General features: G+C 43.1%; 1 protein-coding gene across 1 annotated transcript in view; it reads right to left on the reverse strand.

Moving 5' to 3' along the window:
- Nucleotides 1–27,028, reverse strand: part of ABCB6 (ATP binding cassette subfamily B member 6 (Langereis blood group)) — a 1,916,984-nt gene that overhangs the window by 1,771,728 nt on the left and 118,228 nt on the right. The window contains exon 3 of the mRNA XM_044075230.1: nt 3,832–3,969. Within this exon, the coding sequence (XP_043931165.1) occupies nt 3,832–3,969 (138 nt within the window). The remainder of the gene's footprint in view (nt 1–3,831; nt 3,970–27,028) is intronic.

Consider the following 27,028-nt stretch of genomic DNA (forward strand, 5'->3'; position numbering starts at 1 on the left):
ATAATGGACTAGAACACACAAACCTCAAAAAAATCAAAAATGCACAGAAAAGCACAGATAAAGCACTCACAAACAGAAAATACAACCCTCAGTATGGAAAAGCAGTTTACAGTTAAGTAATTCAGTAAACATGCAATTACAGTAATGAAACAGTATCTAGCAATGAAAAATACAGTATAAAACAGTACATAAATGCAGTGAAACAGTAAAAAAAGCTTTAGAACAGTGCAAAATGTAGTGGATTAACTGTACAGCACAATTATAAGCATTACACAAGTGCAATTCTTAACTGTAAGAAATAACTTATCCAGCTCTTGGAATTTCTGCTTAGTCTCAGTAATGAATCACAATCCACAGCCTGGTAAATACAAGCACAGCTTTTTACAGACACAGAGTTTATATACCAGACAAGATGGAAGAATTAATTAGATAGAATTACTACTCAGTCCTACCAGCCCCTGCTATTATCCAATCACTCGTGCTACAGAAGGTAAGGAAATCCAGTTACTCTCAATAATAATGAGGACAACAGGCTATCAGCAGAAAATGGCTGCCAGAAACACAGGAAACTCAACAAACAAAACTACAATGCCTGGACAACAGCAGGCCTCTATCAAGATTATGCCACCTGAGCAGAACACAGAAACCTCATGATAAATGCATAGACAGAGCACTCACAAAGAAAAAATACAAGTCTCAGTATGAAAAAGCAGTTTAGTAATTAAATAAAAATGCAATTATAGTAATGCACACTATTGCAGCTACTAGCTGTAGCCACTAAATGAAAGTTTTAAACAGATAAAGGAGCAAGGAGACTCTAGAGAATGCTTTTAACTGCAAACAAATCAGTTATATGATACCAGACTAGAACACACAAACCTAAAAAAAAAATCAAAAATGCACAGAAAAGTACGCATAGAGCACTCACAAACAGAAAATACAACTCAATATGAAAAATCGGGTTACAGTTCGGTAAACATGCAATTAGAGTAATGAAACCGTATCTAGCAATGAAAAATACAGTGAAAAAAGTATAAAGGTGCATAAATGCAGTGAAACAGTAAAACAAGCTTTATAACAGTGCAAAATGTAGTAGATTAACTGTTATAGCACACTTATAAGCATTACAGAAGTGCAATTCAATGAAATAAGTGTAAGAAATAACTTATCCTGCTATTGGAATCTTAAGGAATTTCTGCTTAGTCTCAGTAATGAATCACAATCCACAGCCTGGTTATAACTACACTCCAATTTTTACTGTATGTGAAACAAAAAGATTTTACTGCAGCTTCTCCTCCTCGGATTCAATTGAAAATGTACTATAAAACAATTGGATTTTCATAGTTAAATAAAATTAAATAAATAAGTCATTTAACTGACTAACATGTCAAAGAAATCCGTTTTCTGATAGTAAAGGACTTACTGCACACACCTAGTCTGCCCACTTAACTACATTCGAGCTAAGTTGTACATTTAATTTTGTTTTTTTGTTATCACTCAATGGCTGCTGCATGTCTGTCCCATGGAGTTTTAAATTCCGTCCCTAATATTGCTACAACCTCTTCAGGATTGCTACTCTAACCAATCACTCATCCCCTTCCACGAAAAAAAAAAAAATTCTGTGTATCCACTCAAAATGTTTTGCATGACATACTTCATATCTCTCTCTCTTGTTCTCACATTCCTTTTACTGAAACAGTGTAACTTGAGGCTGTGACCTCCTGTCCTCACACATCATCTTTTACCAAAAGGAGTGTACTCACTGGGGCATCACTACTTTCAGCAGCTTTTTATCTGAATATGGGGTTCAATCCTGATCTCCAATCACAGTATTTGTGGGTTTGCATGCCCCCGCCCCCCATCTCCATCTGAAATGATTTTCTCTTAGTAATCTGGGTTCCTTCCACCTCTCAAACACAAGATGGCTGATTAGCTACCCTAAAGTGTCATCATGTATTGCATTCACCCTTCTCCTTATGGTCTGGATTATGAATGAACAGCATCCAAAGTGAACAGGTCACTAATTAATAACTTCAAACTAAATATATACACTGATGTATATCAAAAAGAGCAAATGAACAATCACAAGAGCAAATGTTAAAAGATCAAGCTGGGAACATAGAAAACCAAGGAGTTCAAACAGCATGGATTTCACTATGTGGGATCGCAGCACAGTGGGGATTGATTCTATAAGTAATTAGCGGGGGGGACACAGGGAGGCTTACCCCTCTACAAAAAAAGCAGGTGTTTGCCCTTTGTTGTTCAACCTTCTAGGTTTCTGATGTTCCCAGCTTGATCTTTCAACGTTCAACTTTCTAGACATTCAAGGTTATGACACAGACACACAGACAGACACTTGTTGCATTGGGGGAAATCATGAGCAGGACGGACTGGAACAGACATGGTGGATAATGGATTTCCTGCACCCATGTAGAAGATGACCACACTGCCTACATGTGGATGGGATCACTGTAATACAATTGTGATTTCTCCAGAGTGACAGACAAACAGAGCTGTACATGACATGGAAAAAGTATTCCTGGATATTGGTAGGAAGGTGCGATCACTGCACGTTACTGCAAATGTACACAATAATGTGTAATAAAAGCAGGATTTATAGAACAAGCAACATGGCCGGATCCTTCGGCCTACCTAGGTGACTTCTGTGACCCTGAACTGGGAACAGTTGCTACCTTGAAGTGGGGTCATGGAAAAAAACAATCAGAAGCACAAGCTGAAGGATTTACCTTGCCTGCTCTGACAAGGACTCATGTTTCCAGAAGAGAAGTGCAGGCGTGGTAAGTACACTCAAGTTCATATGGACTTATTTTTAACCTTTGCAGACAACAATTTGCAGGAATAAGACAGCCTCTTCTTTTACGTACATTTCATTTTCAAAGTCCATGCCTACTTATGGCTGCTGTAGTGTAACTGTCTGGAGCTCCAGTACTCGTCAGTTTTTTGGTTGTACTGTGCTTGCTACACCTTTAGGAAAGACGTATCTGAATAAGGGAAATGGCGATGGATTTGGTTGAAGTATCACAGTACATTGCTCTGACACCCACAGACTATTGTTTATAAGATGAAACATGGCAGCAATTTTTGTTTGACGTTTCCTTACATTTTCCGTATAGTCGCATATTGACTTGAATAATATACTACTACAGCAGTTATAACAAGGTAACATTTGTTAAGTTATTATGCATGAGAAAATGAGTTCAAACCTTATATTTAGCAAAATACGGTACAATACAGTAGCATAGATATTGTAAAAATTACTTTATCATAATAATCACTTGATCATCTATGTTCAATCTAAATATTAAGCAAAATTCGGGTCTGATACCAAAATTACACTCATTTTGCTTTCACATACATGTCCAGAATTTTTGACATGAAAAGTTGGCAACCCTACCCGGTGGTAACCTAGCCAACTAGTTCAAGTTTTATTTTCCATTCATAGTCATTTCCCTTGCTGAATTAAAAATTTACTGCACTTCTACACATCTTGCCACAAAGCTAGCTAGCTACATCAAGATCCCTACTTAGTCAATGAACCTTCATTTAACACTGGCCGTTTATGAAAAATTATTACACTAGAAAATGGATTAATTTTTTTATAATCTAGCTCTATATTTATGGTAGTCGCAAGCAAGGACAATGAGCTGCAAACATTACAAACAAGTGTACCACTACTCATCACCATCAGCACTACATTAGAATGCGTTTACAAATTTACGGTACACTTCAAACGTAACAGTTGTCAGCACTTCCATGGCTTCACTCAGGTAAAATGATATTCAATGATGTATACTAAAGGATGTCTGCTACCTGTCTGTGCTCCACATCTCGCTCATCCTCATTAATTAGTATCATATACGGCTTCTTAGGAAGTCCAGGAGCACGGAGTCCAAGAATAAACAGGAAAGCTGTGCAGACAAAGCGAATCAACCAGAGGCCAAAATGCACCTATACAAGAACAAACAAGATGTTAAAACATAATTTAGGCATATGTAAGAGCTGTAAAACACATTAATGCTAATCATAAACAAAGCTTTCAATAACCACCCTTGTTCGGTTACTAAATGAAAACAGGTTTGTATGGAACCACAAGGTGGAGCCAAAGAGTAATAAAATTTCCACAGCTGTAACAGCAAGATGCCACTACAGATGTAAATAGTTGGATTTTTTGATAAAGTTATTAATTCGGTATCTTCAAACCTCAAAAAATATACTAGCTGACCAGCTTTTCTGAAGTGCCAGCTGTAGAGCAGGTCATGACTGAGAAGTGTCCATACTGACCAGTTCACTCACTTGTACAGTTAAATTAATAAATTAAAATTTTCTGTTCCACTTAGTTACTCCCTACTGTATGATCTTAAAGGGGAAATACCATTCCTTCCCTTCCTCTATATAAATATCTGATATTACATCTATGTAAATTGCCGGAACCTGTATTCCGAGAGACTGCCTTACATATCTGCAATTATACAGAGCTGAGTACATATATTTGTTTTGGTTATAGAGTTTAACTGCTGCTTAGATCTGTGTTGAAACTGTTGTCTCAATGTTCTGAGAGATTTTGGTTTTAAAGTTTGTACTGTTAATTTTTGCTTAGATCTCTGTTGAAGCTGTTTTGTCCCACCCGCCCTCCATATTTTTAGTTTGTAGTTTAAATTTGGTGGCTTTTGCAGTTGCCCGCCCCACTGTAGATTTGATCTGGGACACTCCCCTGTCCCATCTCTTTACCACATTCTACCTAATAAACTCTTTCTGCACTTGCTTTTAGTCCTTTTTAATTTAATTGCCTTTTTAAACTGTGTTTGGTCTAATATTGCTGCATACTCAAGTGTGCTAGCTTGCACTGCATGTGGATTGTTTTTTACTACCGTTTTTGCTACTTTTCTGTAAAAAAAAAAAAAAAAAAAAGTACAGTTTTGTACCTACCATAAATGTAGATGTTCGAGGATCCCATTGCTGCAGTCCTTACTATTGGGTATAGTCCGCATCCAGTCGGCCCGAATACCAGAGTATAAGGCTGACGTCGGTCAGGGCGCATTAGACTGACGTCAGTACGTCAGGGTACTAATGCGCATGACCGACGTCATATCCTCAGTCTTTTCTTGCCCCAGATGTCAGAAGACCCTAAAAAGACAAGGCCCAAAATACCTGCACCAAAAATATGTACAATATATACAAGAATATATACAAAAATACAAGCATGAAACCTCACCTACACAACCACCCCTAAACACAGAGGAAGGAGGGAGATTGGACTGCAGCAATGGGATCCTCGAACATCTACATTTATGGTAGGTACAAACTGTACTATGTTCTTCGTTCCCCATTGCTGCAGTCCTTACTATTGGGTAGAATCCCAAAGCAGAGGTAAGGGAGGCTGGCAAATCATAAAGAAGCAGGAGCTGACAACATGCCTTGCAAAACAGCTGTGGCAAAACCAGCCCTAGACTTAGAGTAGATGGGAAGGTGATAATGCTTAGAGAAAGTATGCACTGAACTCCAAGTAGCTGCTTCCAAAATATCCTTAGTTGCCACCCCTTAGAAATGCTGTTGAAGTGGCAGTAGCCCTAGTGGAATGAGGCCTAATCCCAGCTGGAATCTCCTTGCCATGATGGGAATAACAAAATGCAATGCAAAAGCCAATCCACCTAGAAATAGTTTGTTTTGACACAGGCTTGCCCTGTGAACTCAAAGCAAAAGAAACAAACAACTGCTGAGACTGCCTGAAATCCTTAGTCCTGCTTAAATAATAACGCAATTGCCTGTGTACATCTAAAGTGTGCAAAATCTTTTCCCCTTTATTTTGGGGGTCTGCATAAAAGTAGGCAAATGAATAGTTTGGTTTAAAGCCACACTAGAAACCACCTTAGGCATAAAGGAAGGATTAGTACGTAATGATACCCTATCCTTATGGAAAATCAAAATGGCTCTACTGCCATAAGGGCCTGCAACTCAGACACCCTTCTTGCAGAAGTAATAGCCAACAGAAAAGCAGTCTTCCATGACAAGTATTTCAATTCAGCAGTAGCCGCAGGCTCAAAAGGTTGTAGAGTAAGTTTTTCCAACACAAAATTGAGATCCCAAGCAGGAGTAGGAGCTCTCGTGGGGGTCTTATATTCTTTGCCCTCTAAGAAACTGCTTGAACAAAGGATGTGAAAACAATGGTGGGTCACAATCATAGTGAGCTGAAATTGCTGCAGCATGAATCTTAATGGAAGAGAAGGACAAACCTTTGTCCAATAACTCAGTAAGATATTGAAGAGCCACACTCAAATTAGGCTCAGAAACCTGCAAATTCTTTGCTGTACTCCAAAATAAAAATCTCTTCCATTTTACACTTTCCTTGTACTAGGTCTTCTAGCTTCCATAATCACATTTAAAACTTGTTGAGGAAGTTGAGACCTGCTGTGTTTCAACACAGAATATGCCAGGCTGTTAGATGAAGAGAATGAAGCTTGACATTGAGCAGATGACCATCCTTCTGAGATAACAGATGAGGAATCAGAGGTAAAGGCCATGGAGGCTTCCTTACCAGACTCGTAGTAGTGGGTACCAGTGTTGCCGAGGCCAATCTGGAGCTATCAAAATCATCCGTGGCCTGTCTTGTCTGACCTTTAATAGTACCTTTGGAAGAAGAGGCAGAGGAGGAAAGGCATACACATGAAGGTTTTTCCAACTGAAAGACAGAGCATCCACTTTCCAAGCTGTGTGATGAAACCCCTTTGTGCAATACTGTGGCAGCTGGTGGTTTAGTGGAGAAGCGAACAGATCTATGTCTGGAGTTCCCCATGACACTGTCAATTTTTGAAATACATGAAGATCCAGTTTCCACTCGTGGGGATCCATGATTTGTCTGCTTAACACATCTGCTAAGGAGTTCTGTGCTCCCGGCAGAAACCTTGCCTGAAGAGTTAGTAGTAAGCTTAGCGCAGTCTCCCATAAAATCATTGCTTGCCTGCATAGAGGATAAGAATGTGTTCCCCCTTGCTTGTTGATGTACCACATGACAGTTGTGTTGTCTGTTAGAATCAACACCTGCCCTGGAAGAAGTAACTCCTTGAAAGCCATTAATGCAAACTGGACTGCTAACATCTCCTTCATGTTGATATGTAGATGCTGTAGTCTGGCAGGCCACTTGTCTTGTATCCACTTTCCATTTAGATGAGCTCCCCAAGCAATGTCCGAGGCATCTGTCGTTAGAATCTGACTCGCCTCTGGCCGGGTCACAGAGAGTCCCTTGTTTAGGTGACATTCCTGAGCCCACCACAAAATTCTTTTTGAAGGCAAGGTATGATTTGAATGACAGTGTCCAAATCCTGGCAGTGCTGTGTCCATACATTTTTGAGATACCATTGTAACTTCCTCATATGCAGTTTGGCATTGGGAAGCACCAGAATACAAGATGCCATGAACCCTAATGCTTGAAGGACTGTCCTTGCAGTCAGCACGGACTGATGAGATAGTTGATGGAAGTAAAGTGATAGACTCTTTTGTTTGTCCGGGGTTAAAAAGGCCATCTGGGCTGCTGTATTCAGTCTCACACCCAGAAAGCACATGTCTTGAGAGGGTACTAGACTGGACTTTATTTCGTTCACAGAATACCCTAGGCATCTTAGCACTGCTATAACATATTCCAGATGCTGTAGAAGGTCTTCCTTTTCTTGAGCCAGAATCAGGCAGTCGTCCAAGTAAGGATAGATTTGAATTCCTTGAAGCCTGAAGTAAGCTATCACTGGAGCCAGAACCTTTGTAAATACTCTGGGCAGTAGATAAGCCAAAGGGCAATGCAGAGAACTGATAATGAGAATTTCCAGCTCGAAACCGCAGATACTTCCTGCAACTTAGTCTTATAGGCACATGAAGGTAAGCTTCCTTGAGATCTAAAGTTACCATCCAGTGATCTTTGCCCAGCAGAGGTAAAAGCTGTTGTAACGTCAACATCTTGAACTTGGGAATGTCCAGAAAAGTGTTGAGGAGAGATAAATCCAAAATTGGTCTCCACGTGTTCCCTTTTTTGGTACTAGGAACAGGCGAGAATAAAATCCTAGGCCCCTTTCTGATACAGGGACTGGCTGAATGGCCCCCATCTGGAGTAACTGAGAAACTTGCTTGTGAGCCTCTTTTCTTTGTGGAGGAGGAACGTCTGGCATGCCTTTGAAAGGGGGCATTGTGTGGAAATAAAATCTGTAACCGTGGTGAATGATATCCAACACCCATTTGTCTTGAGTAATCAAATCCCAATTTTCTTTGAAAAGAGACAGTCTTCCTCCCAAAGGAGCTGCCAGACGAGAATCTACTGGCAGCTGAAAAGACAGGTCATTGGGTCTGTTTACGAAAGGACTGACCCCTGCCCTCACCAGAAGTCTGAGCAGGGGAACTCCCTGTTCTAGGCCTGAAAGAACCTTGAGCCCTGCCCCTACCACGTCTAGACCTACCCTAGACTGGGAATCATAAGCAGGATATGTCCACCCCTTAGCAGGCCAATTTCTACTAAACTGGTGGTTGCACCTGCAAAAAATCTTTAACAGTTTGCATAGATTTAGCTTTGTCCTCCATTTTCTTTAAAACTGCTTCCACAGGCGATCCAAACAACACATCAGACTGTAAAGGAGCATCCAAAATCCTTGTCTTAACATGCTCAGCTAAATTCTGATCCTTCAACCAGGCATGCCTGCGAAGAACAGAACTAGTAGCAGCCACCCTCGAGGAGGCCTGTACAGCATCAAAACCACATTGCAAAGAATGCTTACCCACTTGTTCAGACACATGAACCAAATCCAGCAACTCTTTACACTCAATACCTTCCGCCAAAGCATCCACCTTAGATTTCAATTGGGAAAGGAGATAATTCTGATATTTTAGCATGTGAAATTGACAATTCAACGCTCTCATGGCTAGAGTGGAAGAAGTATACACTTTCTTTCCCCACCTATCCAAAGCCCTTGCCTCTTTATCAGTGGGAACAGGATTTTTAACCACAGAAGCCTTAACACCTTTAGGCCCTTGAGAAATAGTTTCTGGGTCCCCTAGGACTCTTAAACAAATACTTATGAGCTTGGGCACCCTATAATACCTATCAGGCTTAACAGGAGCAGGAGGCAAAGAGTCAGGGTTCAGGAGGGCCTCTGCAAAACATCTTCCACCACATTCAACACAGGAGGAATAGCTAAGGGCCTATGCTGGGGTAAAACAAGAATTCCCTAAGCCTTTTCCTGAATCAGAGTAATCCTGGCCTTCCCATTTAAAGTGCTCCCTCATGGAATGCAGAGTCTCTGAAAATGAGAAATCCTCAGGAGGAGAAGCTGTAGGAGTGGAATCATCCACATCAGAATCAGAATAAGTAGGATACTCCTGCAAGTCTTCCAGAAGACTCTGAAGCCTCTGAACACTGTTCAAAACTATCAAACTCGGTTCCACCCTAGGCCTCTTATCAGGCGGGGCATAGAACCTCTAATCATAGTAATCAAATCTTCTGCCATTTTAAGCATATGTTTCTTAGGTACAGAACCCGAAATGCTAGGAGAAGCCCCCACTGAAGCTGAACTAGGCCTACCTCTCAAAGAAGTTTTGGCAACAGAAGGAGAGGCTCTAACTACCTTGGGAAGAGAGGGAAGAACAGATACCTGGGAGGCCCCCTCAGCTTGGCCTACCTCCTGAGAAGGCACATCCTGTAACAGTAAAGTTTCTGCCTGAGACTCCATGGAAACTCCTGGCAAAACCTCTGGCTCCACTGAGCCTTCTAGAGAACCGACGTCCGGGACTGCCGGTTCATCAACCCTAGGCTTCGCTGTTTTGTCCTTGCGCTTCTTGGACGAAGCGGGCCGGAGCATCCGGCGGCATTTTATAATTGCAACGCTTCCCAAACACTAACCTGGCACAGTCTAACCTCCTCTTAATAGTGCGTTTGTTAAACCTAGCACAAGAGCGGCAACCAACAACGTCGTGCTCAGGCCCTAAACAAGGTATACACAAGGTATGGTAATCCCTATGAGGTATCTGTTTCCCACAAGAAATACAGTTATTCACTTTTTCTGACATCCCGCTCACTACTGAGCCAAGCAACAACCAAAATGTTCCCCAACGGGCTACTTAGCCAACTCTGTTTCGGTCTGAAACTCCGGTTTCGGAAATATTTCAGAACGCCAACCTGCACTCGCAAAACTGCTTCTGCATCGGACCATGCGGCAAAAAAGACTGAGGATATGACGTCGGTCATGCGCATTAGTACCCTGACGTACTGACGTCAGTCTAATGCGCCCTGACCGACGTCAGCCTTATACTCTGGTATTCGGGCCGACTGGATGCGGACTATACCCAATAGTAAGGACTGCAGCAATGGGGAACGAAGAACATCTAAGCCTGTTTCCTACCTTTCCTGTAACTAGTGTTCCAGATACAGATTTGCTGTATCCAGGACTGTATGTAAGCTTCTGAGTCCCCCAAGCCTTTCTGTGTTGGAGGTAAGCCTTCTAGCTTATCAGTGGGAGTGGTAAGCACTAGGTAACCTGTCTACCACATACGTAGTGGTTCTGGCCCAGAATTTGTAGTTATTGGCAGTTTGGGCAATCTCTTCCATCCCTCTCAACTTTCTGATTTGAAAGCCAGTATTTGCACTTGTTTCTGTCCTGTAACTCATCTAGTGCAGATACAGATTCTTAGTTTTAGCACTTAAATTTGCTTGTTCATGCTCAGCACTTGTAAGCACTAAATACGCTACTAATTACCATAGCACTCTATCTTCCTCATTACCTAGAGGAAAACAGATTTTGTACTTACTTTTCTCACTTGCTTAGAGAAAAACAGCTCTTGTACTCACTTTCCTCACTTATCTAGAGGAAAAACCCTGCAACTCTTTTTGCGTGGTGTTGCGCACAGAGCAGTGTCAGGCAGCGCCGGTTAGCTGGGGTATACTATTCCCGGCCCCACAAAGTCTGCACTGTAAATTTTCCCTTAGAACTAGGCAAGCCTCAACTCAAGTGCTTCAGATCAGCTGTTCTTATTGCAGCACTTGCAAAACAGAAATCAGCACTTGTCCTAATCTCCTAGACAGCACTATTATTCTCCAAATTTCCTAGACAGCACTATTATAATATAGCATAAGACCCTCGATCGTCCGCAGGACTTAAGTTCAATTAACTCTTCAAAGCATGTCCAGAGGTCAGCTTCAGGTGTACTCTCCAGTTCATCTGGTGGAACTGGGCATCCTGAGGCAGTGTCACAACTGCCTCATGTATACAGACAACCCTCTCCTCTTACCTCTGGACACAAACACTTGTGAAAGATGCAAATACACAGCCAGACTGGAGGCTAAGCGCTCTCAACCCATGACTGTAACAGACAGTCAAGAGGATAAGGGACACACCTGCATCACACCACCTGTCACACATGAATCTACTAAACAAGCACCGGCAAAAAGTACAGTTTTGTACCTACCATAAATGTAGATGTTCGAAGATCCACATTGCTGCAGTCCTGACACTTGGGTAGTCTGCTGTCCACGGTCGGCCCGAATATCAAAGTACGGTCATGGCGCATTTAACTGACGTCAGGACGCCAGGGTACAAATGCGCATGACCGGCGTCATATCCTCAGTCTTTTCTTGCCCCAGATGTCAGAAGACCTTAAAAACAAAGGTCAAAACCAAAAGACAGTAAACAAATAACCAACCACCCTTGCACTAACCAAAAATACATATACAATATATACAATATGTACAACCCAACCCACACAACCACCTCCAACTACAGAGGGGAAGGAGGGTAAATGGGACTGCAGCAATGTGGATCTTCGAACATCTACATTTATGGTAGGTACAAAACTGTACTATGTTCTTCATCTCACATTGCTGCAGTCCTGACACTTGGGTAGAATCCCAAAGCAGAGGTAAGGGAGGATGGCGAACTACAAGGAAGCAGGAGCTGCCAAAATGCCCTGCAAAACCGCAGTGGCAAAACCAGCCCTGGACTTAGAGTAAAGTGGCAGGTGATAATGCTTAGAGAAAGTATGCACAGAACTCCAAGTAGCTGCCTCCAAAATATCCTTGGTTGCCACTCCTCAAAAGCTGTTGAAGTGGCAGTAGCCCTAGTGGAATGAGGCCTAATCCCAGCTGGAACTTCCTTACCATGATGGGAATAACAGAAAGCAATGCAAAACCCAATCCACTTAGAAATAGTTTGTTTAGACACAGGCTTGCCCTGAGAACTCAAAGCAAAAGAAACAAACAACTGCTGAGACTGCCTGAACCCTTTAGTTCTGTCCAAATAATAACGCAACTGCCTGTGTACATCCAAAGTGTGCAAAATCTTTTCCCCCTTATTTTGGGGATTTGCATAAAAAGTAGGCAAATGAATAGTCTGGTTTAGAGCCACACTAGAAACCACCTTAGGCATAAAGGAAGGATTAGTACGTAATGATACCCTATCCTTATGGAAAATCAAGAAAGGCTCAACTGCCATAAGGGCCTGTAATTCAGAAACCCGTCTCGCAGAGGCAATGGCCAACAAAAAAGCAGTCTTCCATGATAAATATTTCAACTCAGCAGTAGCTGCAGGCTCAAAAGGTTGTAGAGTGAGTTTCTCCAACACAAAATTGAGATCCCAAGCAGGAGTAGGAGCTCTCGGGGTCTTATATTCTTTGCCCTCTAAGAAATTGCCTGAACAAAGGATGAGAAAACAATGGTGGGTCACAATCATAGTGAGCTGAAATTGCTGCAGCATGAATCTTAATGGAAGAGAAAGACAAACCTTTGTCCAATAACTCAGTCAGATATTGAACAGCCACACTCAAATTAGGCTCAGAAACCTCCAAATTCTTTGCTGCACTCCAAAATAAAAATCTCTTCCATTTTACACTTTCCTCGTACTAGGTCTTCTGGCTTCCACAATCACATTCAAAACTTGTTGAGGAAGTTGGGACCTGCTGTGTTTCAAAACAGAATATGCCAGGCTGTTAGATGAAGAGAGTGAAGCTTGACATTGAGTAGATGCCCGTCCCTCTGAGACAACAGGTGTGGAATCAAGGGTAAAGGCCATGGAGGCTTCCTTACCAGACTCCTCAGTAATGGGTACCAGTGTTGCCGAGGCCAATCTGGAGCTATTAAAATCATCCTTGGCTTGTCTTGTCTGACCTTTAGGAGCACCTTTAGGAGAAGAGGCAGAGGTGGAAAGGCATACACATGAAGATTTTTCCAACTGAAAGAAAGAGCATCCACTTTCCAAGCTGTGTGATGAAACCTCTTTGTGCAAAACTTTGGCAGCTGGTGGTTTAGTGGAGAAGCGAACAGATCTATGTCTGGAGTTCCCCATGACACCGTCAATTTCTGAAATACATGAAGATCCAGTTTCCACTTGTGGGGATCCATGATTTGTCTGCTTAACACATCTGCTAAGGAGTTCTGTGCTCCCGGCAGAAACCTTGCCTGAAGAGTTAGTTGCAAGCTGAGCGCAGTCTCCCATAAAATCATTGCTTGCCTGCACAACGGGTAAGAATGTGTTCCCCCTTGTTTGTTGATGTACCACATGACAGTTGTGTTGTCTGTTAGAATCAACACCTGTCCTGGAAGAAGGAATTCCTTGAAAGCTATTAATGCAAACTGGACTGCTAACATCTCCTTCATGTTGATATGTAGATGTTGTAGTCTGACAGGCCACTTGTTTTGTATCCACTTTCCATTCAGATGAGCTCCCCAAGCTTTGTCCGAGGCATCTGTCGTTAAAATCTGACTTGCAGTCAGCCCGGACTGATGAGATAGTTGATGGAAGTAAAGGGATAGACTCTTTTGTTTGTCCGGGGTTAAAAAGGCCATCTGGGCTGCTGTATTCAGTCTCACACCCAGAAAGCACATGTCTTGAGAGGGTACTAGACTGGACTTTATTTCGTTCACAGAATACCCTAGGCATCTTAGCACTGCTATCACATATTCCAAATGATGAAGAAGCACTTCCCTTCCTTGAGCCAGAATGAGGCAGTCGTCCAAATAAGGATAGATCTGTATTCCTTTTAGTCTGAAGAAAGCTATCACTGGAGCCAGAACTTTCGTGAACACTCTGGGCGCAGTAGATAAGCCAAAGGGCAATGCAGAGAACTGATAGTGAGAAGTCCCAGCTCGAAAACACAGATACTTTCTGCAACTGAGTCTGATAGGAACATGAAGGTAAGCCTCCTTGAGATCTAAAGTCACCATCCAATGATCTTTGCCCAGCAGAGGTAAAAGTTGCTGCAACGTCAACATTTTGAACTTGGGAACGTCCAGATAAGTGTTGAGGATAGATAAATCCAAAATTGGTCTCCACGTGTTCCCCTTCTTTGGTACTAGGAACAGGCGAGAATAAAATCCTAGGCCCACTTCTGGCAGAGGGACCGGCTGTATGGCCCCTAGTCGGAGCAACAGAGAAACTTGTTTGTGAGCCTCTATTCTTTGTTGAGGAGGAACGTCTGGCATGCCTTTGAAAGGAGGCAAGGTATGGAAATAAAACCTGTAGCCGTGGTGTATGATATCCAATACCCAGCTGTACTGGGTAATTAAACTCCAATTTTCTCTGAAAAGCGCCAACCTTCCCCCCAAAGGTGCTGCCAGACGAGCAGGCTCTGGCAGCTGAAAAGGTAGGTCATTGGGTCTGTTTACGAAAGGACTGACCCCTGCCCTCACCTGAAGCCTGTGCAGGAGAACTCCCTGTCCTAGGCCTGAAAGAGCCCTGAGCTCTGCCCTTACCACGTCTAGATCTACCCCTAGAATGGGGATCATAAGAAGGATACGTCCACCCCTTAGTAGGCCAATTTCTACTAAACTTTGGAGGCTGGACCTGCAAAAAATCTTTAACAGTCTGCATAGACTTAGCCTTGTCTTCCATTTTCTTCAAGACTGTCTCAACAGGAGGACCAAATAAAATGTCAGATTGTAAAGGAGCATCTAAAATCCTTGTTTTAATATGTTCAGACAAATTCTGATCCCTCAGCCAGGCATGCCTGCGAAGAACAGTCCCAGTGGCAGCCACCCTAGACGAGGCCTGTACAGCATCAAAACCACATTGCAAAGAATGCTTACCCACCTGTTCAGAAACATGTACTAAAATCTTGCAACTCTTTACAATCAATACCCACAACCAGAGCATCAACCTTAGACTTCAATTGAGAAAGGAGATAGTTTTGGTATTTCAACATGTGAAACTGGCAATTCAGAGCCCTCATAGCAAGAGTGGAAGAAGTATAAACTTTCTTTCCCCATCTATCCAAGGCCCTAGCCTCCTTGTCTGTAGGAACCGGATTCTTAACAACAGAAGCCTTCACACCCTTAGGCCCCTGGCTAATGGTTTCTGGGTCTGCCCTAGGACTCTTAAAAAGATACTTATGAACTTCAGGCACCCTGTAATACCTATCCGGTTTAACAGGAGCAGGAGGCAAAGAATCAGGATTAAGAGAAGCCTCAGTAAAAACATCTTCTACTACATCCAAAACAGGAGGTATAGCCAAAGGCCTATGCTGGGGTAAAAGAAGAAATTCCCTAAGCCGTTTCCTGGAATCAGAGAAGTCCTGACCCTCCCACTTAAAATGCTCCCTCATGGAATGAAGAGTTTCTGAAAAAGAAAAATCCTCAGGAGGAGTAGCAGAAGGAGTAGAATCATCCACATCAGAATCAGAATAAGGAGAATACTCCTGCAAGTCTTCAGCCGAAGACTCTGAAACATCTGAAGCTTGCTCAAAACCTCCCAGCTCAGGCTCCACCCTAGGTCTCTTAACAGGAGGGGGCATAGAACCCCTAATCAAAGTAATTAAATCTTCTGCCATTTTAAGCATATGCTTCTTGGGCATAGTACCTGAAGAGCTAGGGGTAATACCAACTGAAGCTAAACCTGGCCTGCCCCTGGGAGAAGCCTTAGTAACAGAAGGAGAGGGCCGAACCACCTTAGGAAGGGAGGGGAGTATAGTAACCTGAGAAGCCCCCTCGGCCTGACTTGCCTCCTGAGAGGCCACATCTTGCAATAACAAAAGTTCACTCTGTGAACATAAAAATCTCCGTGGAGCCACCGGCTCCACCGACACCTCCAAAGAACGCGTCCGCACAGACGGTTCTTCTAGCCGAGGCTTAACTGTCTTGTCCTTGCGGGCGGAGCATCCGACGGCATTTTATAATTGCACCGCTTCCCAAAGACTAACCTAGCACAATCCAACCTTCTCTTTATAGTGCTTTATTAAATCTAGCACAAGAGCGACAGCCAACAACGCCGTGCTCAGGCCCTAAGCAAGGAATACACAAAGTATGATAATCTCTATGGTATCTGTTTCCCACAAGAAACGCAATTATTAACTTTTCTGACATCCGTAAATGACTGAGGCAAGAAAAACAAAATATTCCAACGGGTACTTAGCCAACTTTGAACTCGGTCTGAAACTTCTAAATAGAAAAATCTCAGAACGCCAACCGCACTTGCAATGCTGCTTCTGCATCGGACCATGCGGCAAAAGACTGAGGATATGACGCGGTCATGTGCATTTGTACCCTGACGCCCTGGCGTCAGTTAACGCCATGACTGACGTCAGCCTTATACTTTGATATTCGGGCCGACCGTGGACAGCGGACTACCCAAGTGTCAGGACTGCAGCAATGTGAGATGAAGAACATCATACGCATAAATACACAAAAACATATTCGGAGGCACTAGGTACCAATCTGAAAAAGAAACAGTGCCCTCCAAAGCAGACAAGCAAGCAACCTGCACCCCCAAACACTAGCCAGAAAACACATAATTCACCTCAGCAGTGTGCCTCACAACAGCCCTTAAGGCAAAACACCATACCTAACAAGCTAGTAATAGGAGACTCTATAGTAAGGCACACGGATGTTCCACTACCCAGGCTGAACAAGGAGAAGGTTACTGTCAGCTACCTGTTGGGTGCTCGGATCCGCCACATAACACAGGCACTTGGGTCACTCCAGAACAAGTACAAGTATGACGCTGTCATTGTACATGTTGGTGTGAATGATCTAAGACGTACCTCCCTGGACTACATGAAAAGAGACATTGAGGAGCTCTCTGATCATGTAGCCCAAGCTGGTATGACCCTGACCTTGAGTAGCATACTACCTTCACCTAGAATGATACCACAATACAAAGACAAAATGATCAATTTCAACAATTGGCTAAGCTTCTGGTGTCATTCTATGGGGATCCAGTGTCTGTCTGCCTGGGATGACATGATAGACAAGCCTCGCTGTTTTGCCCGAAATGGGTTGCACCGGTCACCCCTAAGTTTTCGAATACTGGCCAAGGCTCTTGCCGTCCCCATAGTGCCTTTTTTAGGCAAGGCTCAAAGGACAAACCAACCACCGTAACCAGCACAGGTAACCAAAAACTAAGGATAATGCTACTCAATGCCAGAAATCTCAACCTCACAATGGTCACACTCTAGGCTCTCCTCAGCATGGAGAAAATAGAGGTTTGTGCAGTGACAGAAACCTGGTTCAAGGCTCAAGAGAGCACCCCAGCACTGCCAGGTTACAATTCATATCATACCTTCCGGCCTCAGTTACCGGATCGCAGTACAAAGGGCGGAGGTGTATCTATATTCATCATCAAGGATACCCATATGTCAAGGTTAGTAGCGCAACATGATGCCCCAGAGATCATCCATGCGCAACTATCAGCAGGCAAAACCACATTTCAAGTCGTAGCCGGTTATAGATCGCCCACCATGTCCCAAGATGCTCACTCTGCATTCCTTGAGACATTGGAAAATATAAAGTCCTACCAAACACCATAGTCTTGGATGATTTCAACTACCCAGGTATAGACTGGGCGAACTACCAATGTTCCAACTCCTATGCTCAGCGATTCATAGAATTTATAAATTCAAATGCCCTTGAACAACTAGTATGTTCCCCCACTAGAGGGGACAACATATTGGATTTAATCATCACAAATATGGGTGCCCATTGTACCACACCCGTTACCACCCCCTCCTTGGTCAGATCAGACCACAAACTGATAACCCTGGACATCCTCACTCCTCCACCTCCCCCAATCAAAGAAACCATAGTCAAAAACCTTTGCAAAGCAAACTTCAAACTACTTGCATCCAAAGTGGAAAGCTTCACTATTCCCTTGCAGAAGGATAATGATAGCCAGGATGCGGAATCCTACACGAAGGCACTCTATATGCATCTTCAGGATTGCATGGGCCGTGCTATCCCAAATAAAACCAAGACTCCTTCCTCAAGCAAGAAGAAACCAGTCTGGTGGACCCCGGCCATAAGCAAACTTAACAATAAAAAGAGGAGACATACAAAAAAAGGCCAAATCTCAAGTAGAAAAATCATCCCTGATCAGCATTAGTAAGAAATTGAGGGCCCTCATCAAGTCAACTAAAGTTAATTTTGAAAAGAAAGTTGCCAAGGATAACCATAAGGCCTTCTATGGCCATGTCAAAAACCTAAAATGGCAACGCTCAGGTCTGTTCTGAGCTAGTACAAAATGGAACAAAATACACTGACCCTTCTGACATTGCCAACATCTTGGCTGACAGGTTCAGTGCAAATCCCCCCCCCCCCTCACCACCTACAGGGCCTATTACCATTCTAGGGGATTGCGCAAGTCCAATTATTACCAATATGTTGGTTAACAAGGCTCTATCTAAAGCTAAAAACACTGCCTCCATGGGACCAAATGGTGTCCCAGGCTGTGTCATACGCGAGCTCCAAAAGGAATTAAGCCTGCATCTTAATACCCTGTTCAGTCTCAGCCTCTCCACAGGATATGTGCCCATAGAATGGCGCACGGCAATGGTGGTCCTGCTAAACAAGGGTGGGGCCACAACTGACCCTGGGAACTACCGACCAATAAGCCTGACCAATCTGATCTGTAAGGCTATGGAGCGAATCATTATGGAACTCATAAATGGAGAGATTGGGAACCTCCAGTCGCTGGACCCCACACAGGTCGGCTTCATCAAGGGCAGATCATGCCTCCTGAACCTGGTGGATTTCTTTGAGACAGTTACTCAGGCTATAGATAAGGGAAAGGAGGTACACACGGCTTACCTTGACCTTGCTAAAGCATTTGACACCATTCCCCATTCAGGTATTATTGATAAGCTCACCAGCCTGGGCATAAACCCTTAAGTCACAAGATGGATCGCAAACTGTCTCTCAGACAGATCCCATAAAGTAAGAGTAGCTGGATCTATGTCCGAATCCAGACCAGTAATGAGTGGTGTGCCTCAGGGCTCTGTCCTGGGGCCCCTCCTGTTTGGCATATACTTCTCAGAAGTACAGGCAAGCACGGAAGGGCTGTGGCTGACTAAGTTTGCAGACGACTGCAAACTGGGTGCTATAATAGAGTCTCCGGCTGACATGGAGATCCTCCAGAAGGGCCTTAATGAGACTGATGCATGGTGTCAAAGCCATGGTCTCAAGCTAAATGCAAAAAAATGCATAGTAATCCCCTTTGGAAAAAAGAGTACCCGCAAACTACAACATAGGAGGTAATCCCCTGAAATCTGAAGAAGAAATAAGGGATCTAGGGACCCAAGTAGATAGTCAGCTTTCCTTTGATAACCATGTTGCCAAAGTGGTTAGAAAATCCTTCTATGTGACCCATCTGATCACGAAAGGGTTCGCATCAAGATCCAAGGATGTAATAGTGCCCCTCTACTCTTCCCTCATCAGACCCATTATTGAGTACAATGCACCAATTGGAATGTACCTGGCTAGACATCTCCAGCAGCTGGAGAGACCACAAAGGTACCTAACCAAGAGGATTACTGGCCTCAAACAGTTGCCCTATGCAGCACGATTGAAAAAGCTAAGACGGTTCTCTGTTGCATACCGCTTTCTCAGAGGCAATCTCTGTCCAACGTACAGAGCCATGTCCAACCCAGAAGTGTTGAACATGCTCCATCTTAGCAAAACCAAATCTACTAGAGCTACGCGCTCTAGGGATATAAACCTCAACACAACAATGAATAGAACATGCTGGAGGGATAGATTCCCTTCGCAGAGACTTCCCTTACTATGGAACAGGGTCCCGATCTACATAAGACAGAGCCCCTCACTATCACTCTTCAAGAGGAACCTTGACGAGTGGATGGGTAACAGTAAGTTCACTCCGGGGATCACACCAACAGCACTACTAGATAGGGGCCAAGGGTACTAGCTGCTAGTACAAGGGTCTAGGGAACTATTAAAGGGGTGGTGAATACCGCACAACGTGGCTGGGCTAATATATGCCTTCGGGCAGATAGCCCAGTACCAACCTATGAACCTATATATATATATATATATATATATATATATATATATATATATATATATACATACACATACATATACATACACACACATTTATATAGATACATTTACATACATATATACACACACAGATATATATATATATATATATATATATATATATATATATATATATATATATATGGGTCTACTTCTAAAGACCGAACCGACGATTCCCCGACACAGAAATCACCGACGCCAGAAAACCGACAACACGAAACACCGAACACCATAACACCGACACACGGAACGTAAACAACACACTACAATACATAGCATACACACTAGCCCTGACCCAAACCCTAACCCTAAGGTCCGACACTACCGCACACTTCACCTACCTGCACCTAACCTAACTCACTTACCCACCCCTAGCCCAAGCTCCGACACTAACGCACACTTCACCTACCTGCACCCTAACCCTAACTCACTTACCCACCCCTAGCCCAAGCTCCGACACTAACGCACACTTCACCTACCTGCACCCTAACCCTAACTCACTTACCTGACCACTCCTACCTCCGTCACTGTCGCACACTTACCGGGTCGCGATCACACATTACCCGTGTCGGTCTTTCCGCTGTCGGCGAATCACCCTGTCGGTATACGTACCTGTCGGTTATCTGGCGTCGGTGATTTCTGTGTCGGGGAATCGTCGGTTCGGTCTTTAGAAGGGGACCCATATATATATATATGTGTGTGTGTAAATTATATTTCATTATATTTCTCTCTCTCTCATATATATATATATATATATATATATATGAATGAGAGAGAGAAATATAATTTGCACACACACACACACACACATATATATATATATATATATATATATATATATATATATATATATATATATATATATATATATATGTATATGAGAGGGAGGGGTAGGGAGGGAGAGGACAACTTATTTATTAAACAGTTGTTTACTGAGAAAGTCTGACTGGGAAAGAGCCCATTTTCAGCGATGGCCCAGGGAGAAATGCTCCAGATGTACGTCTTCGGAATGTAGAATGACACTAGAGCACCAGAAGGAAACCCATGTAAACACAAGAAGGACATATAGAAGGCACCCCAACCAAGAATCGAACCAGAGAACCTCTTGCTGCCAGGTTAGTTGTCCTTGTGGGCCATTCCAAACCCAGCCAATTACCATGTGTGAGAATCAAACCCTGTACCTATAAGGTGAACACCTTAACCACTATGCTGACCTCCCATTCTAAAAACAATAGGTTGAATGTCAATTTCATCTAATGACAATTCAAGTCAAACTGGCTAAAAGCTAATGTCACAAGCACCATTTAATCTAATTCAAAAAATAAGTGAAACAAGACACACAGTCAAAAACACCCAAGGAAAAAAACTTTTCAAAGAGAGTTTTATTTTTACAGAGGGGATTGGTTAGAATCCCCATGCAGAGAACTTCACCGCCCCCAACCTTTACTCAAATATTCTAACTCCACAGTCGCACAGCTGTGTACGAAAGTGAAAATACCATACACAGGGAATCATAGTCCATGAACATATAGAAACCAGATCAGCATAATTACATATAGGTAACCAAAAGCACCTGCTAAAACTTCTACAAACACTTCTATACATCTCCCCTTCTGTACAGGTTCATAGGAAGTTACTAGGCTAATGGCCTTAGGGCCTTTACAAGCCTAGCCATGAAAAAAACCCGTGTAACCTAACTGACCAGTTAGATGGTCACTGTTAGCAGAGCAATTCTATGATCAGCATAGACTGCCCTTGTCCATCAGGGACACAAGTACCACCCCTGGGTTGAATCTGCGGTCTCCCATCCAATTGTCAAGGTTGCACTTAAATAGGGTCCATTGAGGGGCTCGGCTTCATGTAAAGTGGGGGCTTATTCCAGAGGACCGGCAGTCTCCGAGGGATACATCTGTCTCTCCAACATGTTTTACTAATGTCACAGGCTAGGTTAAGATCCCTGGAGTGAGTGACTCTGGTCCCATTTGATTTACAGATGTGCAGCATTTCCAGTAGGGCAGGGTCAGACACTGCTCTGTAGGTTAGGCACAGGTTGCCTCTCAACAGCCTGCATGAGAGAGAGAGAGAGAGTACAGTGACAGGGCATTCAGTCTTTTCATGTCGGTCAGGTTTTGCAGGCCCTGGATTCTTTTGGTTAGAAACCTCTGTGGTCTCTCCAGTTGCTGCAGGCGTCTGGTGAGGTACATATAGAAGGGAGCATTGTACTCAATTAGTGGTATGACAAAGGTGGAGTACAGTGGAGTTATAACCTCCTTAGTCTTGGATGTGCAATATAGAAGGATTTCCTCACTACTATGGACACATGGTGATTGATGTTTAGATTGCTATCAACCTGTGTTCCCAGGTGTCTCACCACTGGGTTTGAGATTACAATTAGCAGGGGCTACTTTGCCAAAGGGGATAAACAAGGCATTTTTTTTTGTTTAGTCTTAGTCTGTGACTTTGGCACTAATCATTTGTCTGCGTCAGCTCCTTCTGTAAAACATTATCATCACTGGGGGACTGTATGATTATGCCTAATTTACAGTCATCTGCAAACCTGGTAAGCCCACAGGCCATCTAATCTGGCCTGAACTTCAGAGAAATAGATTCCAAACAGTAGAGGGCCCAGCACAGATCCTTGTGGAACACCCCACTGGTAACTACCTGGCCTACTTGTGGAGGTGGACTCCCAACGTTGACAGTGTGCTTTCTGTGAGACAGTTGGCTACCAATCTAGTGATGTACAGTTTACTCCCCAGCTGGGAGAGTTTCTCAATGATCCCTGCATGGGGGATTGTATCAAAAGCCTTGGCTAAATAAAGATAGGCAGTATGTTCTGCTTTCCCCCATCCAGGCTTTGGTGACATTCTCAAATAAGTCCACCAGGTTTAATAAGCATGATCTACCCTTGACAAAAACAAACTGGGTCAGGTCGAGAGTTGGAGGGTCACCTTTACCCTTGATAAGGTCCATGAGGATTCTTTCCATGGCCTTGCAGATAAGACTGGTTAGACAGTTCGCAGGGACGGCTGATGGAACCCCTTTGCACAAGGGGATTACTGGTGCTGTTCTCCACTCTGCCAGAACAAAGCCAGTGCTCAGGCTATGAATAAAGAGTGCTCCAAGTGGTTCCACTAGGTCTTATTTTAGATTGTTTAGTAAGAAGCCTAGGAGGTTATCTGGTCTGATAGAGGCTGCACTTGTATAACCTGTTCTTTGGAGAGAAGACTGGTATCAGGAATGCTATGGGGTATGGTTGGTGGGGATAGAGGTTGAAGTTACTGCCAAATCTGCCAACTAGCAGGTTGGCAATTTCCTCTGGTTTGGTGGAGTGGTACAATCCACTATTAGTTCAACACACAGATGAGCATTCCCTTTTAAGTTTCGACGTAGCTAAAGAATGCCTTATGATTGTCTTTAGCTATGGATGTTAATTTAGTCATCTAACTAGCCTTGAAGGATTTTACAAGACATCGGATTTGTTTGGTCAAGCTGTGGAGGGTATTCTTCCTCTATTGACTGACTAAGTTCCCTCTTGTTCTTGGATATCAGTTTCTTTCTTTTGTTATACAACTTATTTATACTTACAGGGTGGCTTGTTTTTTCTGGAGAACCTGGATTTGTTCCTGTCAGGGACAGCAGAGTCAATGCATTTATTAAAGTGGCTAGATATGGCACATGTGAATTCCTTTGCACAGCAGTCATTGTTGGCTGCATTAGCAGGGTATTTGAAACTTTATATACCATTACACAGTAGGCTATAGTTTGCTTTGGAGAAATGTATTAAATTATTTTTGCCCCTGTGGGGGTATCAGGTCTGATCTTTACTTCAAATGAGACAGACTTATGGTCCGACCTCATCAGGGAGGGCAACACACATGGGGTAGTGCAGTGGCCCCCCCATGTTGGTGAGCACTAGGGCTAGGATATTTCAGCCCCTTGTGGGGGTGCAGAACAACTGTTCCAGGGCATTTGAATTACAGTCCAGGAACCTGAAAGAGATCGTGTTTGTGCTTGTGTAAGATGCCCGGTCGATGGAAGGATAGTTGAAATCTCCCATGACCAAGGTGTTTGTTATACTGATCAACTCTAGCAAGTCCAGGTAGGGGATGTGCTTCTCCTGGTTCATGGTGGGAGACCTGTAGCTGGCGATGATGACGTAGGGTATTTTACCTATAGTTATTTGGACCTGGAGTAGCTCAACAGAATCGTACTGTTTTACCAATCTTGAGGTGTATTTAGATTTGATTAAGATGGATACACCTCCACCTTTGGTTCTTTCACACTTGTTTTGGGGTCTGAACGTGTGAAAGGCATTGTAATCTTGTATGGCCGGGGTGCTCTCTACAGCCTTGAACCAAGTCTCAGTGACTGCACAAATATCAGCATCTTCCAAGGTGAGGAGTGCATCCAGGAAGTACAGTTTACTGTTTAAGTTCCTAGCATTAAGCAGCATAACCTTGAGTTTGTTTCTAGTGGATTTCTTTACATCGGAGGTTTTGTTGTTTTGATATTGCCTAAAAAAGGCACTATGGGGGAGGCAAGTGTCTTAGCCTGGGAAGACTTTCGGACACTGGCAAACAGATAATGGATCTCCCTGGAGTGACACCAGAAGCAAAGCCAGTTACTGAAATAATTTTTTGTTGTATTGTGGCGTCCTCCTAGGTGAAGGTAGAATGCTGGTTAGGGCTAGGAACATGCCCACCTGGGACACACAACCTGAGAGTTAAGTCACATCTCTCTTTATACAGTACAGAGAGGTGCATCTTGGGCCATTCACTCCAACATGTATTATGACAAAGTCATAATGGTAATTGCTGCTGAGTGACTTGACTGTGTGCATGCTTTGAAGGATCCGGGCACCTGACAAGCAGCTGACTGACTTTCGCCTTGTTCAGCCTGGTGAGGGGGGCATCTGTGTCTCTCACTAGTGAGTCGCCTATGAGCAGGCTATTAAGTGTTGCGGTATTTTGTCTTAGCAGGCTTACCAACACACATATCAGTAGTATGTGTAGTTAAGGATTCTGTTTGTGTACCAATGTGTAGGTTGTTTGTGCTTGGGAGGTCTCTCGCCTTTTGGACGGCTCTTAGTGAGTACCTACGCATATGTGGGCTCATATGTCATGACTATCTTGTGTATGAGGAGAGGTGTGTGAGCAGACAACTTGTTTCATGTCTTGTTTATGGTTACTGGAGAGGGCCGATTCTAGTTTCATAGTACAGTCACATCTCTCACATATGTATTTGTCTGCTTTAGGAGCAAATGGTTGTTAGGATACATGACGCAGTTAACCATAATGCTTAATGAAGAACTTATAAGTGAAAACTTTAGAGTATTTGAACACTCCTCACCCTAAGTTACCTTGTTTTTTCAGAATTCCCAAACCCCATAAGAATAGAAAGATCCACCTTACAGACCTGTTACTACAAGTGGAGGTTACATATCAGAGGCCACTGCCGTATTCTTAAGATTTTACTCTTCAGCCTCTTGCTGCAAAGAACTCATTGTTTAGAGTCACTTGATTTTTTTTTTTTTTTAAAAAAGTGTCTGTGAACGTACAAACCATTTTAGTAACTACGGACACTGAAGCCCTATACACTGTGTTGCTACACATGTACTATATTGAAGCAGCTACAGAGGCTTATAGCAGAAATAATGCTACACAAGGGCAAACTAAATGCTTGGGAAAACTAAAATTTGGTGTTGAGTTACAAATTTTTCAGTTTCAATGGTCAGGCTTACAAACAGATGAAGGGGATAGCCATGGATGTGCCTATGGTCCCTACCCTGGCCAATGTAGCCTTAGGCAAGTAGGTGGAGGAATTTGTACTGCAAAGTGAATGCCGGAGTTTTATGACCAGATACCTTTGCTTTATTGATGATGTATTCATAGTCCAGCAAAGTGAGAAGGAAGTCTAAACTCACCGAGTTCATCCATTACATCAATAACTCCACCTCCTTCCTGAAACTTAACATTTCCATCAGTGCAGTTCCTCGATATGATTTGTCAGTAGTAACAAAGACAGAGGAAAATGAATTAGTAACTTATACAAGAAACCAACAAGAGTGAACTACTTACTTCACAGAGACATTATGCAGCCAGTAAAAACTAAGCACAATGTAATAAATCACAAGGCTACAGATTAATGCGCATTACCACAGACTTTGCCCCTTTTCTCAAAAGATACGAATTACCGTGAAAATGACTTCTTAACCAAAGAATATGAATCAAACATGTTACATATGATCCTGGATCCCATTAGAGATTCTAAAACTAACAATGGCCCTATGTGGAACAGACCTTTTGGTAGAATTACGCAACAAGGACACCCGAACCCAAAAGAGAAAAGAAATGACAGCCGCATTCTGACTTACACCTGTTATTTCAATACAATTAAAGCCATTATTAAGGAGACCTGGGCCATCCTCACTGACAACCAGCAGCCTGAAAGGGTTTTAGGAGATCACCCTACTTTTGTATATAAAAAGAGTAGAAACATACGTAGCTATGTGGAAAAGAACCATAAGGAACACCAGGATGACATGAGGACTAAGATCGGTGGGCCACCTGACTGCACTTTCTGTGAATACTTGGAGTGCGACTTGAGTACCCCATCTTAAAAAGATGGTGAAATCTTCAGCAGGTGTTAACGGTAATACTGAAAAATGTGTATGGAGGGCCATGTGTAATGACTGCTCTGCATTTTATGCTGGTAAGACTAAGA

This window comes from Protopterus annectens, chromosome 6.part0 (assembly GCF_019279795.1).
Source record: "Protopterus annectens isolate FY-2018-M chromosome 6.part0, PAN1.0, whole genome shotgun sequence".
NCBI classification, from domain to species: Eukaryota; Metazoa; Chordata; order Ceratodontiformes; family Protopteridae; genus Protopterus; species Protopterus annectens.